The 27,166-nt window shown below is 36.4% G+C and overlaps 1 protein-coding gene across 2 annotated transcripts in view; it reads left to right on the top strand.

Annotated features, from left to right (window-relative positions):
- The window catches only part of LOC308494672 (vascular endothelial growth factor receptor kdr-like), a 334,242-nt gene that overhangs the window by 259,579 nt on the left and 47,497 nt on the right, over positions 1-27,166 (top strand). For both annotated transcript variants that reach the window (XM_081042530.1, XM_081042529.1), the window contains 4 exons: positions 4,810-4,909; positions 6,410-6,515; positions 9,731-9,837; positions 25,606-25,687. In XM_081042530.1, the coding sequence (XP_080898656.1) occupies positions 4,810-4,909; positions 6,410-6,515; positions 9,731-9,837; positions 25,606-25,687 (395 nt within the window). The remainder of the gene's footprint in view (positions 1-4,809; positions 4,910-6,409; positions 6,516-9,730; positions 9,838-25,605; positions 25,688-27,166) is intronic.

Here is a 27,166-nt window from a genome sequence, read left to right as displayed (position 1 = left end):
CGCTGGCCGGCCTTGGCTCCGCCGTGGGGGGGGGAGCGCGCTTCCACTTCGCTGTCCTGCCTCCTCCCCTGCTCGCAATCAGCACTCACCTTCAGGTAATTCCTCCACGAGTCTCCCCGCTCTTCTGCGTGATGAGCAACAGACTCCTCGGTGTTCTATATCTCCCTGTGTCTTTAGAGCTGCGGTTTACTGCCGCTGCCGCAGCCGCCGCCGGCCTGATTCCACCATGAGACCGCGCGTTTCCACTCCGCTCCCTTCCTTCTTCCCCTGCTCGCCCAATTTGCACACCTTCAAGTAATCCTTCCACGAGTCTCTTAGGAGTCTCTTAGCTGTTCTGCGTGATGAGGAAAGAGTTGTTTGATGGGTTATATGTCCCGTTTGTAATAAGATCCGGAGGAGAACTCAGAAAATGTGCCCCGCTGCTGCCATTCCTATGACGTCCGGGTCCCTTTATTGTTGATTAGGCATTAAATGTACTCTCAGCCAAGGAGCATTTAGAGGTTACATTTAGATTCTGGGGTAATACTTCACTGTTGTCAACTGGAAAACAAAACCCACACTGCTGGCCTAGGGAGCTCTTTGAAATTCTTGACTGGTCATGCATTTTCTGCTTAAGCTCGTTCCATAACTTCTACCACCTTCAGGGGAAGGGATATAAAGTCCTTCAGATTTGGCTCTTGCTTATGTCTCCAGCCCTATCTCTCCGTTGTTATTGTTTTTAATAACAGCCATCCTAATAGGTGTGAGGTGATATCTTCCTGTGGTATTGATTTACATATCTCTGATGATAAGTGATGGTGCGCACCTTTTCATGTATGTTTTTTTTTTGAGAGAAAGGTCTATTCAAGTCATTTTCTTATATTTTACCTGGGTATGTTGAGCTAGAGTTGTTTCTTATATATTTTGGAAAATAATATTTCATTAGATACATGATTTGCAAATATTTTCTCCCATTGCATAGGCTGACTTTTCACTCTATTAATTGTTTCCTTTTCTGTGCAGAAGCTTTTTTGTTTAATGTAGTCCTTCTTGTATATTTTTGCTTTTGTTGCCTGTGCTTTGGTGTCATATCCATGAAATCATTTCCAATATCATGAAACTTTTCCTTTAGTTTTTTTTTCTAGGAGTTTTATAGTTTCAGGTCTTAGTTTAAGTCCCTAATCAATTTTTAGTTGATTTTTATGTATGGGGTAAGATAGGGGTTTCGTTTCATCCTTTTGCATGTGTGTATCTAGTTTTCCAACCATTATTAGTGAAAAAACTACCATTTCCTCATTGTGTATTCTTGGTACCTATGTTGAAGATCAGTGAACTGTATATGCATAAGTTCATTTCTGGGCTCTCTATTATGTTCCATTGGTCTATGTGTCTGTATTTTTGCCAGCTTTGTTTTTTCCATTTGTTCATTTTTGCTTTTGTTGTTTGTGCTTTTGGTATTGTAACCAAAAAATTATTGCCAATACCAATGTCAAGGAGCTTCTTTCCTACATTTTCTTCAGGGAGTTTTATGATATCAGGTCTTATATTTAGGGCTTTGATCCATTTTGAGTTAATTTTTGTGAGTGGTGTGAGATACAGGTCCAACTTCATTGTTCTGCGTGTGTTTATCCAGTTTTCCAACACAATTTGTTGAAGAGAATATCTTATACCCATTGGATGATCTTGGCTCACTGTTGAATATTAGCTGACAGTATATGCAGGGGTTTAATTCTGGCTCTGTCTGCTGTTCCATTGGTATATGTGTCTATTTTTATGGAAGCGTCATACTATGTCGTTGTTTTTACTACTTAACTTTGTAATATAGTTTAAAATAAAAAACTGTGATACCTATAGCTTTTTCCCCCCTTAGGATTGTTTTGGCTATTTCAGGTCTTTGCAAAATTTCATGCAAATTTTAAGATTGTTTTTATTTTTCTATTTCTTTGAATAATACCATTTGTGTTCTGAAGAGAATTGTATTAATCTATAGATGGGTTTGGATAGTATAGGCATTTTAACAATATTAATTTTTCCACTCCATGAACACAGAATGTCTTTCCATTTGTTTATGTTTTCTTTGACTTCCTTCAGCGAAATCTTGTAGATTTGTTGTACACATCTTTTACTTCCTTGGTTAAATATATTCCTCTCTTATATTTTTGATGCTACTGTGAATGAGGCTGTTGCATCCTTGCCTTGTTCCTGATCTTAGTGGAAAAGCTTTCAATGTTTCACTGTTGAGTATAACGTTAGCAGTGGTTGTTTATGGCCTTTATTATGTTATGTTCTTTATATACTCTCAAGGATTTTTGTATTGAAAGGTTATTGTATTTTGCCAAATGATTTTTAAGCATATATTGAGATGATCGTGTATTTTTTATTTTTCATCCTGTTAATGTGATGTATTACTTTTATTGATTTGCTTATGTTGAAACATCCTTGCATCCTAGGGATAAACCCCATTTGGTCATGGTGTATGACCTTTATAATCTGTTCTCAAATTAATTTTTCTAATATTTTGTCAAGAATTTTTGCATTTATATTTTTTATTAAAGTTTATTGGGGTGACAATTATTAGTAAAGTCACATAGATTTCAGGTGTACAATGCATTTGCATTCTTCAGGGGTATTGGTCTATAGTTTTATTTTCTTGTAGTGTCATTATCTGGCTTTGATATCAGGGTAATGCAGGTTTCGTAGAATGAGTTTGGAAGTGTTCCCTCCTCTTCAATTTTATGGAAGAATTTGGGGAAAAAATTGACATTCATTCTACTTTATGTTTGGTAGAATTTATGGTATGTTTGGTAGAATCTATGTTTGGTAGAATTTGCCAGTGAAGCCATCTGGTTCTTGGTTTTTCTGTGTTGGGAGGTTTTTGATTACTGATTCAATCTCATTATTGGTTTGTTCAGATTTCTTATTTCTTTTGATTTAGTCTTGGTAGGTTTTGTGTATCTAGAAATTTATACATTTCTTTTAGGTTATCTGATTTGTTGGTACAGAATTGTTCATAGTAGTCTCTTATGATTCTGTGTTTCTGTAGTATCATTTTTAATGTCTCCTCTTTCGTTACTCATTTTATTTGACTCTTTTCTTTGTTTCCTCCTTGGTTTTCTGTGTTTTTTAAGTCATGTGAATTTTATTTTTTGAAACACCAGCTCTTAATTTTGTTAATCCTTTCCATTGTTTTTTTCTAATCTCTATTTCTTTTATTTTCCTTCTGATCTCTATTGTTTTCTTTTTTCTGTATTTTGGTCTTCACTTGTTCTTGTTCTAGTTCCTTGAAGTGTAATTAAAAGCTACTCTGAATTGAGGAACATTTGAAAATAATTTAAAATACCTGAATTACATCACAGTCTTCATGCTTTATAAAAGTAATTATCACTCCATATGAGACATTAAGTATTCATGTTACAGACAATGACTGATGACCCAAGGATATGCAGACCCTTTGCTATAACTCCAGTCTTCTGGAAAGATAATGATCCATAGGTTTGGAAGTATTGGATTAGATGGCACAATCTTAACTTATGAGACCTAAAATATCACATCAACAAAACAGTCACCAAATCTGGAATGAAATACTGTAAGCAATAATACATTACTTCACATAGCAAGGGAGAGGTGACTAAAATTAATAGTATGTTACAAGTTACCTTGAATTAAGTAACAGGTGAGGTTTCTATTGTTTAGCTAACTTGCAAAAAACTAAAAACTTGAAACCAAAGTTGTGTCTTTCTCCCAACATTAAGTGTATACAATTTGATAGTTCATCATTCTTATTAGTCTTACTCTGGATTTCATCTTTGGGTGGTTTTTTTTTTTCTGTTTGTTTGTTTTTTTGTCGTTCTTATTTGTTGATGTTTTTTTTTTTTCTAACTCCAAATTTTTATTTTAAACATGTGTAAGCCATTTTAAACATTTTTGGAGATTTAGGAGGGGTACAAATGACTTATACTGAAAAGTTCTTATAGATACTCAAACATTGTTTAAATGAAATTTTAACAATATTGACACCGTCTTGAATCTTAAAGACCTAGTAAATGTATTTTACTTTTCAGAACTATTGACTAGAAGTAACCAAATAAGAGTCATGACTTTTGAAATGTAGCCTACCCATGCACAGACATAGGTGTTCAAAGAGACTTGTGCTTTAATATTTTGTAATCTCTTAATCTACTTTAAACTGTGATTTGAACTTGGGAAATATACTTTTCCTTTACCATAAAACATATTTGTAATTAAAATTTCCATTTATCAACTTGAAATTTACTCTCAGGCCTTATTTCTCTTTTGAGTTTGGATGCCACCAAGACTACATTTCCCAAGTTTGAAACAGATGTCCACACTGGTTGGAAATCTGCTTCCTTCTTGCTTTTGAGACCTGGACTACAATAGAATGTCATAGGTTAAAGTATGCTATTAAAGGGCATTCAGAGACTGTAAAAGCAGATATTTTTGTGTTAAAAACAAAATTACCCATCTTATATTGAAAGGTGGGTTACATTCCAGCAAATTACAGGGAAATGGCTGAATATATTATTTAAAGGCATGAAATTATTGCCAAGTCAATGGAAACTCATCAGTAGGATTTTAAAACCCCCACCTTCATCTCAAAACACTTTATAAATATAGTTTCTGGAAGAATCATTTATGTCAGTTCTCTGAATTGTCAAGGTAGATGGAAGTCTTATGTCATATGCTCTGTGTAGATCTGGAGCTGTTTGTCCCTCCTCAGAATTCTTTTTAGGTCTCTGCCTTATATGATCTTAATGGGTTGTTTATCTCATGAGAATGAATGGGATATATGTTTTTTTTCTTATATCCCAGGTGCCTCACCATACCCAGGAGTGCAAATCGATGAAGACTTTTGCCGTCAGCTGAAGGAGGGAACACGAATGAGAGCTCCTGAGTATTCCACTCCTGAAATGTAAGTTATTCTTCAGGCTAAGGGGCATCAGACAAAATTAATTTGGATAAAATGGTCAAAGTAAGCATAATAGATAATAGAAGATAATACATGAAATTTTATTCAATGCCAAGGCACTTCTTTTGCCCTTCTCAAATGTACACATATTCCTCAGAGTTATTGCAGGTTTAGTTCAAGACCCTGACAATAAAGCTAATATTGCACTAATGCAAATCACACATTTTTTTTTGTTTCCCAGTGCATATAAAATTTATGTTTACACTATGCTGTAGTGTGTTAAGTGTGTGATAACATTATATCTAAAAAAGCAATGTACGTACCTTAATTGAAAACACATCATTGCTAAAAAATGCTAACCATTAACTGAGACTTCAGCAAGTTGTAATATTTTTCTGTTGGAGTATCTTGCCTTGATGTTGATGAAAATGCAATATCTGTGAGGTGAAAGGCAAAATAAATTGATGTATGCCTGTCATAATTGAAAAATGATCTAAGAATCTAGAAATACAAATTTCATGTGAAGATGTATATACTGACATTTTTCATCAAATTCATAAGTTGTAGAAGGTATTCATGTATTAGATGTAACCATAGCACTGGCTAGGTCCCTTCTAGCCTTAGATTTTATACTTACATGTTTATGTTTCAAAACTTTGAACAAAAATTACCATCCAGAATCTTGAGTTCCCAGAACAGCCTCTCTTGGGCTTCTGGCAGAGATATGGTGACACACATTATGCCAAACTGGAGCCAAGTTCTTGGGATCTCTTACTGGATCACTAATTGAATCTACACAATTACAACAGGTGATAAAAGCAGATTTGAAAACCTGTAACATCACAGAGATGTATAGATAAGTTAATGACTTCAAATTGTTTTAATAAACAGCAATTCCAGCAAAACTGTATTTACTACTTAGTTGATGGCTTATTGGCCAAAGTCATTGGAAAGAACAGGTTTAGATTCCAGTGCTGCTACTTAAAAATCTAAAAATGATGGCATTTTTACACCATTTTATAAAGATGTGTAAAGATATTTGAAGATCAAATTCCAATTATATAAGCTTCTAGATCATGAGGAGAGCCTAAAGTCCAAGAGTATTTGAAGCCACTTGGCCTCATGACAAATGTAGCAATCTCCCCATCCACATCATTCTTGTACTGCCAAAGGAGTTTGGCAACAAACCTAAATGCTAAATTGTTCTCCTTAAGTTAGGGCTTTCTAAATATTTGGGGGTTATAAGTGGACTAATTAAGGCTGATTGCATGCATACATTTATGCATACAGACCTGAAACAAGTGGGCATGAAGGGGACATAGGGGTAAAGGACAGGTATGGACCAAGCAAACTTTTCAGAAACCTCATTCTATGGCCATAGCAGAGAATATGAGTTGAAGGGTAACTGTGAAAATATGATTTGAGGTGTCACACATAGGAAAAGTTAGAGAATCAATGTGAATGGGGAATAGAGACTTTCTTGGCATTTTTTTCAATCTTCAGCTACCAGACTATGCTTGACTGCTGGAACAGTGTGTACACCCTGAGACCCAACTTCTCTGACCTGGTTGGGCGTCTTGGAGATCTCCTTCAGGCCAGTGTTCAACAGGTATCCATTACTTTTATTCTATCATTCAGCATCTTTTTAGTGTTGTGTACTAAGTCACAGTTCTTGGAGCTGTGAACACTAATGCCAATATTCAGTGCTCAGGGAGCTCATAATCTAGTGTGTGGGAATGTAAGGAAAATACTTATAATAAGAAAAGTGAAATGGGAAAACAAAGAAAATAATAAGCACACAAAGAGGGTACATGTGATTAGAGACATCTCAGTTCTTCATTAAAATATTTGTTGATCGTCTTGTCTGTGCCAAGTAGTGCACTGGGCACTGTTGATGTAAAGATAAAAAGACATGGCCTCTGACCTCAAGCAACACACAATCTAGTAGAGGAGACAAATAGGAAAACCAAGGCTTGTAGCAGAGTTTGATGATCACCAGGAAGAAGGGATATAAGAATCTTGAGAGATGAGCAGAAGTTAAACTATTGGAAAAGAGCAAGAAGGATTCAAGGCAGAAGGAACAGCATTTTCCTTTTTTTTCACTCTTTTCATTTATTTCATGAGTATCTGTTATGTAGCAAAACACAAAGACAAAAATGTCACACCATACTCTGAAGCTTACAACCTAGTAAATATACAATGTATGTCTAATAACCCAAAATTTAGATTAATATTCATTTTCTTTGATAACCAGTGTTAGAGTTTTTTAAAGTAAAACTTGGAGAGAACCTAAAATGGAAAAATTCAGAGAGTGAAATAAGTTATTTTTCCAGTGTTACAAATGTCAACCTTAGTTCTGAAAACAGCTTTGAGATATGTTGAGGAAGATATCCAATTTCTCACTATTAAGTACAATGTTAGGTGCAGATTTTTTTTGTAGATGTTCTTTATCATGTTGAGGATGTCCCCTTCTATTCCAAATTTGCTGAGAGTTTTTATTATGAAAAAACTGTTGGATTTTGTCAAATATTTTTTCTATGTCAACTGATAAAGATCAGATAGTTTTTCTTTTTTAGCCTTTTGATATGATGGACAGTACATTGGTTGATTTTCCAGTGTTGAACCAATATTTCATATCTGAAATAAATCCCACTTGTGATGATATATATATATATATACATATATATATATATATATACACACATATATATACATATACATATATATACATATATATGTATATATATATATATATATATATATATATATATATATATATATATCCCATTGTATACATGTACCACAATTTCTTTATCCAATTGTCTATTGATGGGCGATTGGGCTGCTTCCACATCTTGGCTATCGTAAATAATGCTGCAATTAACATAAGGGTGCATACAGTGTTTTGGATTTATATACCTCAACAAAACTGTAGGAGAAAAGGGACCAATGAAGCATTCTTCTTTTTTTTTCAGTTTCAGGTGTACAAAACAATGTAATATTTAGACATTTCACCCCTCACAAAGTTATAATCTATTGCCCCCAATCTATTGCCCCTCTGACATCATATGTATCTATTGCAATTTCATTGTCTCTATTCCCTATTCTGTACTCCATATCCCATGACTATATATAAAATTGTCATTATACACAGATGACATGATACTATATATAGAGAAACCCAAAGACTCTACCAAAAAACCTATTAGAGTTGATAAATAAATTTAGTAAAGTAGCAGGATACAAAATTAACATTCAGAAATCAGTTGAATTTGTATACACCAATAATAAACAATCAGAAAGAGAAATCAAGAAAACAATCCCATTTACAATTGCTTCAAAAATGATAAAATACTTAGAAATAAATTTTACCAAAAAAGTAAAAGACATGTGCTCAGAAAATTATTAGACACTGAAGAGAAATAAAAAAAGATACAAATAAATGGGAACACATACCATGCTCATGGATAGTGTTTTTTGGTTTTGGGTGTTGTTTTTTTTTTTAACCATGGATACCTACAACAGCAAACAATCCACCTCTAATATTCAAAGTAATTTATTAATTCAGGTATTTACAAGCTACTTACATTGCTTTATGGCACTAAGTATACAAGTTGAGGCAGGAAGTAGCTTTTGGAGCTGTATGGCTAAACGAGTTTCTCAGCATGTAAACTTGGTACATGTGTGACTCTGGGAAAGTCACATCCCCAGCTCTTTTAAGGCTCAGGTTTCTTACCTGGAAACACATAAAATGAGGATATTGAGTGATCTCCATCCTCCCCCTCTCCCTGACTTTCTAGAACCTGAAGCTATACAGCACTTGATTGTGGTGATTTTCTTAATACTGGAGTAGTGTGCTGTCTATTTCTCAGCAATGAGATCCAAAGCAGCACTTTGAATCCCATTTTTGCTATGTCAGATTCAGAGCAGGTAAAATACACAAGGCAGTATTGTTGCTTAGACTCAGGACTGTGAACAGGGAGAGGATAGGGACAAAAGAGGTAAATTACAGGTCATGTTGTAAACTGAGACATTTATGGAAAAGCCTGTCACCTCCCCACATGACCATGATTTAAAAAATGCCAATATACAGTAATTAAGAAAAATTATCTGAAACAGAATCCTGGCCTTACACTTGTTAACTTTATGACCTTGGGCATATTACTTAACCTCCCTATGCATCTGCAAAATTGGGTACTAATAGTACCTTTCTTCATAAGATGTGATGAGTAAATGCAAAAAAAAATAGATCTAAAGAACTTATTACAGAACCCGGTACGTAGAAAGCAGTGCTTAATACTAACCATATTTATTCATGTTTTGAATTTGGTTCTTAGATAATGGATTACATAGAAAGCTAAGGGTTAGATGATGTAATCAGACAACTCCAGGGGCAATGGGTAGCAGGAAAACCTGTGTTTTAATGGGGAACCTATCACCAACACTGCAAGACTTGTTAAGCTCAAATTTGCCCTATCTCCATCCTATGGAGGATTATTTACTTAAGAGGAAAGAGTGTGGAGGAAATTAAGAAGGAAGAAGGGGAAATCCCTTATAAAACATTTTTTATAAAGAATATTGAATCCACAAGTTTGTAAATACATCCTTATTAATCCACCTCTATGGCACAAAAGATGTGGCTGAGAGCTAAACTTGTTAAGCAGGTTTTTCATGTAAATAAAAAGTAGAGCAAACTTCTGAATTGTCCAATAAAGGCCAGCAGCTCTTCTTATATAGTCAGATGCCACCAGGAAAGGAAATCACAAATTCAAATTAGCATATCTGTCTCTTGGGGATGATAGACTTGTCTGTTTTCTCATGCAGGATGGCAAAGACTACATACCCCTCAATGGCACTGGTGGAACACCCACATTCATGGCCCTGGATCCTGTACAAGAAACCATAAGCAATAATATCACCATGGAGGCCAGGTGAGGTCCAGTAGCTTCTGCTTCTTTGAGGTGGTTTAGAAAACTATTAACAAGCATAGTTGTCTAGAATCAGTAATTGTTTGGAAGGAGTGAGAAATTATATTTTTCTCTTCCCAGTCTGAGTTCTGAACCAACTGAAACATAAATGATAGTGCCAGTTTAAGGTCTTCCTTCCAGCTTTATTGTTGAAATAAACTAGATTAGAGAATTGGTTTACAGGTGCAACCAGATGGACTTGTTAGCAGTCTCCTGGATTAGATTTACCCAAAATTGCAGGGCTTCCCCTCAGGGAGAACACACTCTTTGTAAGGAAGGAAGTCCTAAAAAGAGGGAGGACTTGAGAAGAGCATGACAATTACTTCTCCTCACCAATCTGATAACTCACTTTCCATCTCACAGTTGGGGTGAGGTGTTTGAAAGATTGGGGAGGAGTGTGACTTTTACAGGTTGTCCTCCACATGAAAATGAGAGATGTTAAGAATAAGTGTTACTGCCAAAAGGGAGCTATAAGAATGGTAGATAGAAAGAGGCCCAAGGGCAAATGAGGGTAAATAAGTGCAATCCAATCGACCTAGGTGAACAATGAACACTTATTAAATAACTTTGTTTTCAACATTAGTGTTAGGCATATTTGTGTTCAATAAGGCTGCTCAAAATAACTGACAAGCTACTAGGGAGATAAGACATGTACAGTAATGAATAAGTCTAGGGAGTTTTGTCAAGGGGGCAGAAATAAGTTATATGAATTTTCTTTTTTAATTTTTCAATTACAGTTGACACTCAATATTATGTTAGTTTCAGGTTTACAGCATAGTGGTTAGACATTTATGTAACTCACAAAGTTATCCCCCAATAAGGCTAGTACTCACCTGGCACCATACATACTTATTAGAATATTATTGACTATGTTCCCTGTGCTGTACTTTACATCCCCATGACTATTTTATAACTGCCAGTTGGTATGGTAAGTCTTGTGGGAGTTCAGAGAACAGAGAAATCAGCATAGTCATCAAACAGAGTAACCATTTACAGTTGTATAATTTGTGTAAGACACAAGATGCTCAACTCAGGGGGCAAATGGGGACTGAATCCAGCTCATGTTCTGCTTAACAATCCTTATGCCCTGACACAGCTCTGTCTGCTTAGAGGAAGAAATATCTTTCACAGATTTGCTTTACCATTCATTATAAGTCAGGTTGAGGATTCCATCAAAAGGTGGTAACTGTTACTTAAGCTACACAAAATCTAGGTGGTCTTGACCTAAGGGGAAGATTCCTAGAGGAGCTGAGACTTAGAGTGAGCCCACCAAGGGTGAGCAGCATTTACATAATAGTTCCTCATATCCTATCTTATGATTGAAAATTTGTGTGACTCCAATGATATTGTGCTGGACCTAGGTGTACTATACAGCCCCATTACTAATCATATAAATTGTTTCTAAAAGGATTCATCTGCCAAAGTTTCCCATATTTTAGACATCATCTGGTTCAGTCAAGTCTAGCCTATTTTGCATTTGATTGGTTGACATTTCTTTCTAACACTTTAAGCATTTAATGAAGGATACAAGTCACAGTGTTCTATAGAAAGTGGACAATCATGGAGTTGTCCCAGCTGGAGTGTTAGGGAATAGATAGCACAGTCCTTTAAATTCCACCTTTCTCTTAAGAATGGAGAGCCAAAAGATATGAGGGTCAGAATTTTGCAGTCCATCTGGAGAAACACTGAGAATTAAGCTCCGGTCTATGAGGCCTTGTCCAGTAGTTTATTCAGCACCCCCTGTTATTGTTCAACCACTGGCTGGGCCTATTATTTCCAACACTATGATTTAATAATGAGGAGGAAAGGAATGCATTCTCCACTTGGAGATTTTTCTTCAGGACAGCTACATGAAGAAAGTCTTGGAGAGAAGGGAATTCATTTTATCAAGCCAGCCCAGTCCTCAAGATGGGTCATTGGGTCAGTGAAGATGCTTCAGGACAGAATTCCTCTCTGGAAGCAACAAGGTCACTGACATCAAAAACGCACATCCTGGAAGCGTGTTTTTTTATTGCTACCTAGAGTAAGTCACCTATATGATGACATAGGAAAATCCAGCCTCTGTCTGCTGTGAAGATCAGTAATTAGACAGCTATCCACAAACAAAAACAGTTCTGGGAGCAATCTGGAGTCCACTTCAGAAACTTCAGCAACATAATGGAAGAAAAAAAACTGGAGAATAACATAAAGGGAAACAAATCAGCTTTATTTTGCCTGCATCATCCCATTTCCCAAGCCAGTATTTCTCAGTGCCTAGATGGAACTCCCCATCTAGAAAAAAATTTGCCTCATTGGGAAATGGACAGTGGGGTGAGTGACCCAATTCCCCGGTTTTGGAAGGCATTGTACCCAGGACTGGCTTCAGTTTCAACCCACCCAGAGACTACTAACAAAGCTGTATGTGTAGGAATAAGGAAGAAAAACAAGGGCTGCCAATATCAACCATGCAATAGGAGTGACCATGGTACCCAGTCTCAGTAGATGTTACCACTAAAGAAACCAAAAGCCAATACAGCTACTGTGGACTCCCTGCAGATTTTACCAGTTTTTACATCATACATGTACACATTGGCAAGATACTGGGTGCCTGAATACCTTCCAGCTCCCTCTTCCCCAGACCCTGTACCCCCACAAGATATAGGGTCTCCATTGGCAGCTAGCCCAGCACTCTGAAGCTGCATGAGTATAAGACCTCATCCTATACACCTGTATCTATACACTACTAATGTGCACACGCTTGCAGTTAGCCCCGTCAGCTGTGCACCTGTATGCCACTGGCCTGCTGCTGGTCATCTATCTCCATTGACATGTGCCTTGGGGAGATCATACAGTGACAGGAGGGACCAGGGACCCTGCAGCTATTCGAGGGCTTAGATCCAGTTGTGTCTCATATCCCTGGCTGGCACCAAGGGGCTTACCTACAGCTGTCTGTTCCAGGTATGCACATGTATGCCCCAGGCCTGGCTCTCAACACTGGTCTCCATTGACATGCATCCATGGTGAGACCCAGCAGCCATGATAGAGCATGCCAACAGTCAGGGCCCCTTCACTGGCCAGTTTACTTGCATTTACAGATGGGGAGAGAATAAATATGGATATCCACATTTATGAAGCTAATAAGTCACCTCAAAATTTCAACCCAAAATGATCTCTAAGACACATTATAATAAAACTGTCTAAAATCAAAGACAGAGGAGTGGTATCATCAAGGTAGTGACATAGGTCATGCCTGAATTTGCTTTCCCTCACAAGAGCAACTAACAACTATTTATAAACAAGACACCCTTGAGAGAATCCTAGAACACAGAAGTGTGGCTGAAGAATCCTCCTGCACCACAGATACCAAGAAAAGTTGCATTAGAAGGGTAAGAGGAATAGCTACACAATGACTCCAGTGGCCCTCCCCGTCCCATAGCATCACCTAGCAGAGAGGTCTTTCCTGAACCTACGAAGTCTCCACTGGGAAAAGAGACCTTGGGGAACATCCAGGCCCCTGCCCTCCCCACACACACACATTACTGTGGATCAGTTTGTGGAAGCCACTGTTCTGGTCTTACCAAATGGGAATTGTAAGGGCATCAGTGGGGCTCAACCACTGGGAACATGATTGTGATGGAGAAGGGAGGAGGGGCTTGCAAAAACCAGCACTTGGGTCTTAGAAAACTGAGTTTCTACATGCAGAGCCCAAGTAGTAGTCCCAACCAACAGCTTTGCTCATCTGCAGAGCCAAGATGGTGGTGCAGTCCAACCCAGGAGCTCTGTTGGGTGCAGGTATACTTGATTTGTTTTATTGGACATGGAATCTCGTCTGCTTATACCCAGGCACAGTAGCTGAGTCATAGGTGCACATGCTATAGAGAGTGGCTTCCATCCGCATCTGACCAGAAGAGCTGGCCAGAAAATCTGAAAGCTTTGAAACTCAGCAGTTCTCTAGCCAACAGGCAAGCAGGCAGAACTGATGGCCCCCAAGCAAAGCAAATACTGGGAAACAAGTATTCACCTGCTATGCCCAGGCAGAGGTCTTAATTAATTGCTTCATCCACTACTAAGTGTAGCTCCCAGACCCTCCTGACCAGAAATTATGTTCAAGATAATATGGGCGTGAGGTCATAAAAATGGCAGCATGAGGAGAGCTTCTTGAAATCATCTCTGGAATTTACAACAAACTAAACAACTATAACTCCACAAAGGACTCCCTGTGCAGCAGACAGGCAAGATTAAAAGGCGCACTACTGAAATCACCTAAAGTTGGGCAAATTGTGTGAGTGGGGGAGGAGAGAAGGGAGAAGTGATGAGACTGGGCACTGCGGGCACAGGACGCAGACCTAGCTCAGTGCTCCAAGCTCGCTGCATTCCAGAACTACAAGAGCTGCAGGAGAGGGAAGAACTCGGACTACTAGTGCTCCACATATGTCCCACAGGGCTGAGGAGAAGCATATAACACGGCTGAACCCAACGCTCACAGCAGAGACATCGGAGCAAAGACTGAGGAAAGAAGGCTGAAAACGGTGGTTTAAGCCCTCACTTCCAAGCAGAGAATGGAAGTCTTAGGAAAGGAGACTGGCCGCACCATCTCTAACCTCCCAGAGCTCGTGGCCGACCACCTGCCCCATGCTAGAAGCAGAACACTAGCACTGTCAGAGCAGAAGAACAGAATATTTGCAGTTCTGAGAACTGTGGTCTGCAAACACAGACTTGCATCCCAACAAGTTCCGGTGAAGTTCCGGGGAGCTGTGGAAGCAGGACGGGCTATGGTGTTGGTTGCTGCCATTGCTCTAGGCCAACTGTCACAACCTACCTGCCCCTACCCCACCTATCTGGGCAGACCCCTGCAGGAGTAAACAGAACTGCTGAAACACACGGGCTCTGAATCTGGTGCAGGAAGAGCTTTAGAATTTCAAAAGCTTTCCACATGACCAGAGGGACGCGGTGCCACATGACCCAGGCGAGCTGTTAACAAAGGAGAAGCCCACCTTCCAGGGAATCTCCCAATTGTGTGAGAAGCTGGAACAGTACAGACAAAACAACACTACAGTGTGAGAGAGGAAAAGGGCTGCAGTCTGAGAGACAATAAAACATTCGACCAACACGTACTGGAAAATAAAAGACTTCTTCCTATCAACCTGTTGCAGAACCCACTCCTGTAGATGTGTAGAAAGAGAAATAATAATCCGTATTGCCATTGATAACACAGGCAACAAGACAGCTCAGAAAGAAAACGAAAAGTCTCAAGAAAATGAAGTTAAAGATATGGAAATATGTGACTTAAATGACAGAGAATTCAAGATTGCACTTCTGAAAAACCTCAATGAGATGCAAGAAAACACAGACAAGCAGTTTAATGAACTCATAAATGCAATCAAAGAACAACATGAGCATTTCACCAAAGAGATTGAATTTTTGAGAAAGAACCAAATAGAATTTCTGGAGATTAAGAACTCAATAGAAGAAATTAAGAATGAAATAGCCAGCTTAGGAAGTAGAGTTGACTAGATGGAGGAAAGAATCAGTGACATCAAAGATAGAAACCTGGAAATGACATGGAAGGAGGAAGAAAGACACTTGAAACTTAAAAGAAATGAAAGAACTCTACAAGAACTTTCTGACTCTATCAGAAAGAGCAATATAAGAATAATTGGCATGCCAGAAGGAGAAGAAAGAGACAAGGGAACAGAGAGTATATTAAAAAAAATAGTCGACGAGAACTTTCCAAACTTGTGGACAGAACTGGATCCTTGAATCCAAGAAGCAAATAGAACACCTAATTACCTCAACCCTAACAGATCTTCTCCAAGGCACATTGCATTGAAGCTGTCAAAAATCAATGACAAAGAAAGAATCCTCAAGGCAGTAAGGAAAAAGAAGATGGTGACCTACAAAGGAAAACCCATTAGATTATCATCAGATTTCTCAGAAAAACTGTACAAGCCAGGAGGGAGTGGAACCAAATGTTCAAACTATTGAAAGAGAAATTATGAGCCAACAATAACATTCCCAGCAAAGATATCCTTTGGATATGAAGGAGGAATAAAGACCTTTCCAGACATACAAAAGCTGAGGGAATTTTCTAATACACGACCTGAACTACAAGAAATACTAAAAGAGGATATTTGAACAACATCAACAGGGACAATTGGTGGTAACCGAAACATAAAAAGGGGGAGAGTAAAGGCCTGAAACGGAATATGGGAATGGAAAAAGTAAGCATTCTGAAGAAAATGGAATACTCTAATATTAAACTTTCTTGTACATAAACTTAAGGGTAACCGCTCAAAAAAAAACCAAAAACCCGGAACTGAAATATATACTGTAATAAAAGAAAAAACAGAGGGAAACATGATAGAATACCACCACACAGAAATAATGCACAGCAAGAAAAAGGTAAAACAAACAATGGAGACACAGCCTTACCAGAAGACAAAAGATAGAATGACAGGAAATCCTCACATATCAATAATCCCATAAATGTAAATGCCCACAACTCACCAACAAACAGTCACAGAGTACAAGATTGGTTTAAAACACTAAACACCACCATATACTGTCCAAAGAGACACATCCAAGATACAAGGACAAGCACAAAATCAAAGTGAAAGAGTGTAAATTGACACTCCAACCAAATGGTACCGAGAGAAAATCAGGGGGAGCCATAATGACATCAGATGAAATACAGTTCAGGGTGAAAAAGATAACAAGAAACAAAGATGGACATTTCATAATGGTAAAGGGGACTATCCAACAAGAAGAAATAATAGTCATCAATATTTATGCCCCCAAACAGGGAGAACCGAAATATACCAAGCAACTACTAACAGAACTAAAGGGAGAAATTGACCAAAACACAATTATACTAAGGGACTTAAATACATCATTGACAGCTACAGATAGATCATCTAAACAGAAAATGAATAATGAAATAGCAGCCCTAAATGACACATGAAATGGACATAATTGACATATATAGAGCACTTCATCCTAAAACATCAGACTATACATTCTACTCTAGTGTTCATGGAACATTCTCAAGGATAGACCATATATTGTGACATAAAATCAGCCTCAGTAAATTTAAGAAGACTGAAATCATACCAACCACATTCTCTGATCACAAGGCTTTGAAATTGGATATCAACTGCAAAAAGAAAGCAGAAAAAACACAAATACTTGGAGATTAAACAACATTCATTTAAAGAACGACTGGGTCAAAGAAGAAATTAGAGGAGGGATCAAAAGATACATAGAAACAAATGACAATGAAAATGCATCCTACCAAAATTTTTGGGATGCAGCGAAAGGAGTTTTAAGAGGGAAATTTATATCATTACAGGCCTATCTCAAGAAACAAGAGAAATCCCAAATAAATAACCTTATGTTACACCTTACAGAACTAGAAAAAGAAGAACAAGTGAAACCCAAGGTCAGCAGAAGACAGGAAATAACAAAAATCAGAGCAGAACTAAATGAAATAGAGAACAAAAAGACAATAGAAAAAATTAATGTGATAAAGAGTTGGTTCTTTGAAAAAATTAACAAAATCGACAAACCCTTGTCTATACTCACTAAGATAAAAAGAGAGAAGACACTAATTAACAAAATCAGAAATGAAAAAGGGGAAGTTATCACAGACACCACAGAAATACAAAGGATCATGCAAGAATACTATGAAGGACTATATGCCACCAAATTCAATAACCTGGAATAAATGGACAATTTCTTAGAAACATAGCCTTCCAAGGCTGAACCATGAAGAACTGAAAAATCTAAACAGACCAATCACCAATAAAGAAACTGAATCAGTCATCCAAAACCTTCCCAAAAGCAAAAGTCCGGGACCAGATGTCTTCACTTGTGAATTCTACCAAACCTTCAAACAGGATCTAATACCAATCCTGCTCAAACTCCTCCAAAAATATTGAAGAAGACTCAGTACTCCCTAACTCATTTTATGAGGCCAATATTACCCTGATATCAAAACCTGGTAAGGACAACAAAAAAAAGAAAACTACAGACCTATATCTCTGATGAATACTGATGCAAAAATCCTAAACAAAATTTTAGCAAATCGAATACAACAATGCATTAAAAAGATTATTCATCATGACCAAGTGGGGTTCATCCCTGGGGCACAAGGATGGTTCAACATCCACAAATCCCTCAATGTGATACATCACATAAACAAAATAAAGGACAAAAATCATATGATTCTACCAATTGATGCAGAAAAAGTATTTGACAAGATACAACCTCCATTTCTGGTTAAAACACTTAATAAAATTGGTATAGAAGGAAAATGCCTTAACATAATAAAGGCCATAAATGACAAGCCCTCAGCTAATCTCATAATTAATGGTGAAAAACTGAAGCCCTTTGCTCTACGTTCAGGAACACGACAGGGGTGTCCCCTATCACCTCTGCTTTTCAACATCGTGTTGGAAGTCCTTGCCAGAGCCATATCAATAGGCAAGAGAAAGAAATAAAATAGGCATGCAAATTGGGAATGAAGAAGTTAAAATATCACTCTTTGCAGATGACATGGTGCTATATATAGAAAACCCTAAATACTCCACCAAAAAGCTGTTAGAAACAATCAACGAATACAGTAAAGTTGCTCACTACAAAATCAACATACAAAATTCCATTGCATTCTTATATACTAACAGTGAAATCTAGAAAAAGAAATACAAAAAAAGCAATTCCCTTTGCAATTGCAGCAAAAAGAAAAAAATACCTAGGAATAAACTTAAACAAGGATGTGAAGGATTTATATGCTGAAAAGTATAAGACATTTTTGAAAGAAATTGAAGAAGACACAAAGAAATGGAAAGACATTCCATGCTCATGGATTGGAAGAATCAACAGAGTTAAAATGGACATATTACCCAAAGCCATATACAGATTTAATGCAATCCCCATCAAAATCCCAATGGCATTTTTTAAAGAAATAGAACAAAAATCATCAGATTTGTTTGGAACCACAAAAGACCCCGAATAGCCAAACCAATCTTAAGAAAAAAGAACAATGCTGGAGGCATCACACTGCCTGACTTTAGCTTGTACTACAGGGCTACAATAATCAAAACAACATGGTATTGGCAGAAAAACAGACACATAGACCAATGGAATAGAATTGAGAACCCAGAAATAAAACCACATAAATAAGAACAGATAATTTTTGACAAAGAAGCTAAAAACATACAATGGAGGAAAGACAGTCTCTTCCATAACTGGTGCTGGGAGAATTGGATAGCCACATGCAAAAGAATGAAACTGGATTGCTATCTGTCACCATGTACCAAATTTAATTCAAAATGGATCAAAGACTTAAGCATAAGACCTGACACAACAAACTGCATAGAAGAAAACATAGGTACTACACTTATGGACCTTGGGTTCAAAGAGCATTCTATGAATTTGACTCCAAAGGCAATGGAAGTAAAAGCTAAAATAAACAAATGGGACTATATGAAACTTAAAAGTTTCTGCACAGCAAAAGAAACCATCGACAAAATAAAGAGGCAACCGACTGAATGGGAAAAGATTTTTTTGCAAACAGTTCCTCTGATAAGGGTCTAATATACAAAATATACAAGGAACTCATGAAACTCAACAACAAAAATACAAACAACCCAATTGAAAAATGGGCAGAGGACATGAAGAGACATTTCTCCAAAGAGGACTTACAAATGGCAAATAGACATATGAAAAAATGCTCAACATCACTAATCATCAGGGAAATGCAAATAAAAACCACAATGAGATATCACCCCACCCCAGTCAGAATGACTATCATCCACAAGACAAATAGTAACAAGTGTTGGAGAGGCTGTGGAGAAAAAGGAACCCTCATACACTGTTGGTGGGAATGCAGACTGGTGCAGCTGCTATGGAAGGCAATGTGGAGGTTCCTCAAAAAATTACAAATAGAATTACCATATGACCCAGCAATCCTTCTCCTGGGTATCTACCCAAATAATTTGGAATCATTTATACATAAAGACACATGTGTTCCAGTGTTCATTGCAGCTTTGTTTATGGTGGCCAAGACATGGAAACAACCAAAATGTCCTTCGATAGATGAATGGGTAAAGAAGTTGTGATATATATACACAATGGAATACTATTCGGCGTTAAGGAAAGATGATATAGAAACATTTGTGACAACATGGATGGATCTCAAGAGTATAATGCTAAGCGAAATAAGTCAGACAGAAATAGCAGAGAACCCCATGATTTTACTGATATGTGGTATATAAACCAAAAACAACAAAAGAACAAGAGAAACAAATGAGAAACAAAAACTCATAATCACAGACAATAGTTTAGTGGTTACTAGAGGGTAAGGTGGGTGGCGGGTGGGAGATGAGGTTAAGGGGGATCAAATATATGGTGATGGAAGGAGAACTGACTCTGGGTGGTGAACACACAATGGGATTTATAGATAATGTAATACAGAATTGTACACCTGAAATTGTGTAATTTCATTAACAATTGTCACCCCAATAAATTAAAAACAAAAACAAATGGAAACACACAACAAAACTTATGGGATGCAGCAAAAGCAGTGCTAAGAAGAAAATTTACAGCAGTAAATGCCAACATTAAGAAAAAGAAAAATGTCAAATGAACAACCCGAATTTCTACCCTAAGGAACTAGAAAAACACATACAAAGTAAGTTAAAGTTTGCAGGGGGAAGATATAAATAAGGTCAGAGCAGATAAATGAAATATAGAATAGATAAACTATAGAAAAGGTGAACCAAATGAAGTTTTTGGAAGTTAAAACTGACAAACTTTGGCTAGGTATACCAAAACAAATGAGGCTTAAATAAGTAAAATTATAAATAAATGATGAGATATAACAACTGATACCACAGAAATACAAAGGATCCTAAAAGACTGTTATGAATAATTATACACCAAGAAATTGGACAACCTGGAAAAGTGGATAAATTCCTAGAAATATGCAACTTACCAAGTCTGGATTATGAAGAAATTGAAAATGTGAACTGACTAATAAAGATTAAGGAGATTGAATCCGTAATCAAAATCTCCTAACAAAGAAAGTGTCCGTACCAGTTGGTTTCCCTGGTGAATTCTAACAAACATTAAAGAAGAATTAATGCCAATTCTTCTCAAACTTTTCTTAAAAAATGAAGAGGAAGGAGCATTTCCAAACATATTTTATAATTCCAGCATTACCCTGATACCAAAGCCAGATTAGGACACTGCAAGAAGAAACAAACAAAAAAACTGCAAGCCAATATCCCTGATGAATATAGATGCAAAACCTCTCAAAAAATACTAGCAACCCAAATTCAACAGCTGTAAATGTATCACACACCTTGATCAAATGGGATTTATTCATGGGATACAGCAATGGTTCAACATATGCAAATAAGTTAATAAATAAAATTAACAGAATTAAATACAAAAATTATATGATCATGGCAATTGATGCAAAAACCTCATTTGACAAAATTCAACATCTATTTATGACAAAAACTCTCAATAAATTAGGTGTAGAAAGAACATACTTCAACATAGAAAGGCCATATATAACAAACCCAAAGCTAACAGTGTACTCAATGGAGAAAGTTTGAAAGCGTTTTTCTATAGATAAAGAGTAAGACAAAGGTGCCCATTCCCACCACTACTTTCCAACATAGTACTATAAGCCCTAGCCCATCAATTAGGCAACATAAGTAATAGAAGGCATTCATTTAGAAAGAGACAAATAAAATTGTTTCTGTTTGCTGATGATATGATAATTTAAATAGAAAATCCTAAATTGTCTACTGAAAAACTGTTACAGCTAATAAATTCATTAAAGTTTTGGGATACATAATGAATATGTGCCTTTCTATTCACCAACAATAAACTATCTGAAAAAGAAAGAAAACAATGCCATTCACAAAGTATAAAAAGCTTTAAAATTAGACTAAATTTGACTAAGCAAGTTAAAGATATGTGTGGAAAACCATCTTTTCTGTGGCATTCATGGTAACTTCTCTTTAATTTCTAATTTTGTTTATTTGTGTCTTTTCTCTTTTTATTTTAGTGAGTCTAGCCAAGGGTGTGTAAATTTTATGGATGTTGAGATTATTATGCTAAGCAAAATAAGTCAGACAGAAAAAAGTTAAGAACCATATGACTTCACTCATATCTGGGATATAAAACTGAAAGTGACAAAGGAACAAGACAAACAAAGAAACAAAAACTCATAGACACAGACAACAGTTTAGTGATTACCAGAGGGTAAGGGGTGTGGGGGATGGTAGATAAGGGTAAATGGAGTCAAATATATGGTGATGTAAGGAGAACTGACTGTGGGTGGTGAGCACACAATGTGATATATATGTGATGTATTATAGAACTAGACCCTTGATACCTATGGAATTTTACTAACTATTGTCACCCCAATAAATTTAATTCTTTTAAAAATTCAAAAAATATGTATATGGAAAACCGTAAGACATCAATGAAGGAAACAAAAGAAGACAGAAGTAAATGGAAAGATATTCTGTGTTCATGGACTTGAAGAATTAATATTGTTAAAATGTCTATCCAAACCAAAGGCATCTATAAATCCAATGCAATCGCCATCAAAATCCAGTGGCATTTTTTTTAAGTAGAAAAAGAAATCCTAAGATTTTCATGGAAAAAGATTTCCATGGTGTCACAAAAGACCCCAAATAGTCGAAGTAAACTTTAGAAAGAAGATCAAAACCAGAGGCATAATACTTTTGATTTCAACTGTATTACAAAGCTATAGTAATGGTACTGGCATAAAAAAAACAGATATGTAGACCATTGGAACAGAATTAAGAGACCAGAAATATATCCACACATATATGGTCAACTAATATTTGACAAGGGAGCCAAGAATATTCAATGGGGACAGGATAATATCTTCAATAGATGGTTTTGGAAAAACTGGGTATATACATGCAAAAGAATAAAATTGTGCCTCTATCTTATACTACTCACAAAAATTATCTCAAAGTGAATTAAGGACTTAAACACGTATACTTGAAATTTGCAGTGAAAGTAGAGCTTTATGTTCTCACCATAACAACAACAAAATGGTAATAATGTGAGATGAAGGATGTGTTAACCTTATTGTGGTAAGCAGTTCACAATATATATGTGTATCAAATAATCACATGTACACCTTAAAATTACACATCATTATATGTCAATTATATTTAAATAGATAGAAAAAAAAATTTTCACCTCCTTATCTAGATGCCCCATGTCCTTGCTCAGCAGCAACTATTTGGTGAAACTATCAATGTTTAGGCCTGGATTAGTAAGTAAACCCTGCCTGGACCACCCCACAAAATTTCTCATAACAGATTTTATATTAGTTCAGGAGACTCTGTCAGTAACTATAACAACAATACTAAGGGCTAACATTTATCAAGTATTTACTAATTTCCAGGAATTACTAAAATTATCTTAGATGTATTTACTAATGTACTGTTCATTATACCTTAATCACTATTATTATCTCTATTTTATAGATGAAGAAACTAAGACACAGGGAGGTTAAGTAATGTATCAAAGGTCTCAGAGCTAGGGCTCAAACCCAAGCAAAATGGTCCCAGAATCCATGATCTTATCTGCCTGTGAAATGCCAGAATTGTCTTCCTACTTCTCTGGTGCATTTTCCTCAAGATCTTTGAACGGTGGAAACTATTATGGGGTATTTTGGAACCAATGGAAACATCTGAGAGAAAGACATTGAGAGAGAACTAACTCTTATACTTGTATATTTTTCAGCTATGTTTAAAACACTTTCATATCTGCTTCTACAATGGACCTCACAAGTATCCTAGGAGCCATGTAGGGTAGATCTAACTCTATTTGTCAGAAAGTAAAATTGAGGCCTTGAGCTGAGACTGATACCCAGTCTTACAACTCTTAGCTTAAGACTATTTTCCCCTCCATGGTCACAATGGCTCAAAACTAAATTGTGTCCAGAAGAGAAAGTTTTATGCAATTAGTGTATGTTTCTTATTCTAGTTTTTGTTTTGTGATACTTTTCATGGATTGTGAATAAACAAATATCAAGTTTGGCCTTTTCATGAAGTTGATGCTTTCATTGACCCCTCAAATTAGCTTTAGGTCTGTCCAAGTCATCTGTAATTTACAAATATATTTGAATCACCTGATTTTAGGGCTGATACCCTCAGTTAAGAGGTCCAAAACAAAAGAATGATGGAAAAAATATACTTAAGTTTTTTACAGGCATCAATGAAAGGGAAGTCAAAGCAATAAACTAGCGCAGAATCAATGAATTTCACCCTATTGCAGAGTTTTGTTTGTTTTGTTCTATTTTTCCCTCTAAGGATACCTTGAGACATATAAGAATTTCCTAGTCAGAGTAGCACTAAAGTGCAAGAAAGTATTTAAGAGAAGGAAGTACTTTGAGCTGTGAAACGAAGCTATTATCTTTGCTGAAAGTTTTCTCAGTGATTTTTCTTAGACTCATAGAATTTCAGAGCTTTGATGGGTTTTGGAGGTAAAGGGAAGTGAGTTCTGATTTAGGAGTCAGGAGACCTTGATTCTGATTTACTACATAACCTTAGGCAAGTCCCTTCCTCTTTCTGGTACATGGTTTTCCTGCCAAGCAACACGAGGGAATTGGTCAAGGTCAGTGGTTCTCAAACTTCAGTGTGCATTAAAATCACCTGAAGGGCTTGCTACAACACAGATTTCTGGGCTCCACCAAGAAATTGTAATTTAATGGATCTGGGAGTATATTGGAGATTCATAAATTTTTAACAAGTTCCCAGGTGATGCAGCTCTGGTCCATGAATTATACTTTTCCTTTTAAGTTTTTATTTTTTATTGTTTAATTATAGTTAAAATTCAATATTATATTAGTTTCAGGTGTACAGCATAGTGGTTAGATATTTATATAACTTCTCACCTGGCACCATACATAGTTATTATAATATAATTATCATAAATTATATAAATGTCTAACCACTATGCTGTACACCTGTGCACTTGAAACTAATATAAATTAATATTTAATGTCAACTGTAATTGAAACAAAATTAAAAGAAGTACAAATTGGCAGTTACAAAATAGTCGCAGTGATATAAAGTCCATGGACCATACTTTGAGAACCACTTGTCTAATTTACTTCAAAGGGCCTCAGTCCTCTAGAGTCCTAAGTTAGCTCACTTGTACCAATGGTCCTTTAACTTCTCAGGCATGGGATACGTTTTGTCATCTAATAAAGGCTATTGACTCTTTCCGTAAACTATGTGCATACTTAATTTTGCATACAATTTAAGGAGGTTTATGAGGGCTTTATCTTTGTACACTTGGTGATAGGTCTTCCAGGTTAAAAACTCTTGATTATGAACAATCTTCTTCCCATTTTACAGATGAGGAATCTGAGTCTCTAAAGCCTGAGTGGTGACTTGCTGACAGAAAACTATCAATTTGAAGAGTCAAGAATCAAGCTTAGGAGTCTTAAAACTATGATGGGCTAATTTGGGAATGCCACACTGCCTCAAGTGTCATTGATAGAGTCACAGCCTTTACCCATGGACATTGTCAGAAAATTTTCCAAAGAGCTAAAACACATTCTTTCTAAAAACCAAGATATAGGCCAAAATGTCTAAAAATCTGAAAGGAATTGTCACATAAGAAGCAGCAATCCCAAAAGAGAGAAAAGAGGACCTCATACTAAACTCTTCTTTTTTTCCACAACAGCATTGAACCCCAGAAGGATCAACTGATTGGGTCATTTGATGAGATGAAGATGCCCAAGGAAAATAAGGAAGCTGTACTTGAGGTTAGTATTTTTTGATTTCTCCATAGGTCCAAGTGACAAGATATCTGGTGATTCCTTTGTAAAGCATTCTCTAAGGTAACTCACATGCCCTTTGGGATTGACCTGAGATAGAGCCTAGATTTCTGTCAAGAATAAGAGATGAACTGGTAAGAGAAAGTGAGAATGAGAATGGTACAAAGGCCCTTGGAAAGTACTTAATTCAATCACCATTTAACAGAAAAAATCTGAAGACGTGATGGGTGATGTGACTTACAGGTCACAGGGCTAGTGACAGAAGTGTAAAAACTCAAATTCATGCCCTTTATGACCTCATAAAAAGCTTATTACATTCAAAAATGATGAACTGGAAAAATATATCAGGATTTTAAATCCCAAAATAAAATTAAATGAGTAATTGTTTCCCAGTACAATCATTAACATAAAGCACTTGAAAGAGTACCTTGCAAAATGTAAATGTCAGATATTATCACTGAAAGACAAATCTATGGCTGCTGCCTTAGCTAAATGGATGCCACTTTTAAAATCTAGCCACTGAGTCTGGCACAAATTCTTGATCACAGAAATCTGGGGTGCTTCCTTTTGAAAACCTTCCAAGACAAAAGTAATTCTACACAGTAACTTTGGACAGCAGTTCAGCACATAAGTAGTGTTCCAATATAATAACAATAGATTATGTTCCAAAAGACCCCAGTATCTCTCATCATACGGTGTGGATCTAGGGTATCACTGCAGCATTTCCTCAAGCCTAAACCAAAGAAAGAAACTCAAATAACCTTACAGTGCTTCTGCTTTGTCCCTGTTTCTCCCTAACCACTAATAATGTCTTCTGATCTGAGGGAATGTATTCAATGGACACTTTGCTATATCTGGCATTCCAAAGCCAATCAATAATAGGACAACTAAACAGAAGATCAACAGGGAAATAGAAGACTTGACCACTACAAACCACCTAGAACTAATAGACATCTATAGAACATTTCACTTGACAACTGCAAACTACACTGTTCTTCTGGAATACACATAAAACATTCTTTAGAATAGATCATGTGTAAGGCCATGAAAGAAGCAACTGTTGACTTAAAGGACTTGAAAGCATGCAAAATATTTTATTGAACAACAGTAGAATGAAATTAGAAATCAACAATGGAAGGAGATTTTGAAAATTTGAAAATATACAGAAATTAACATATCCTTAAACCAATGAGTCAAAGAAAAATTATTTTAATTATAAAATATATTGAGATGAGCATAAACAAAACATATCAAAACTTACGAGATGTAGACAAAGCAGTGCTTAGAGGAAAAATTATAGCTGTAAACATCTTTATTAAAAAATACATTAAATTATATATTAAAAAATATAAATATACCGGACGGTAAGCAGGAGGGGAATTCTAGAAGAGGGTAAACAGGGTCAAATATATGGTGATGGAAAGAGAACTGACTCTGAGTGGTGAACACATAATGGGAGATATAGAT

This window comes from Rhinolophus hipposideros, assembly GCF_964194185.1.
Source record: "Rhinolophus hipposideros genome assembly, chromosome: X".
Lineage (NCBI taxonomy): Eukaryota > Metazoa > Chordata > Mammalia > Chiroptera > Rhinolophidae > Rhinolophus > Rhinolophus hipposideros.
This window is presented reverse-complemented; position numbering and strand designations above follow the sequence as displayed.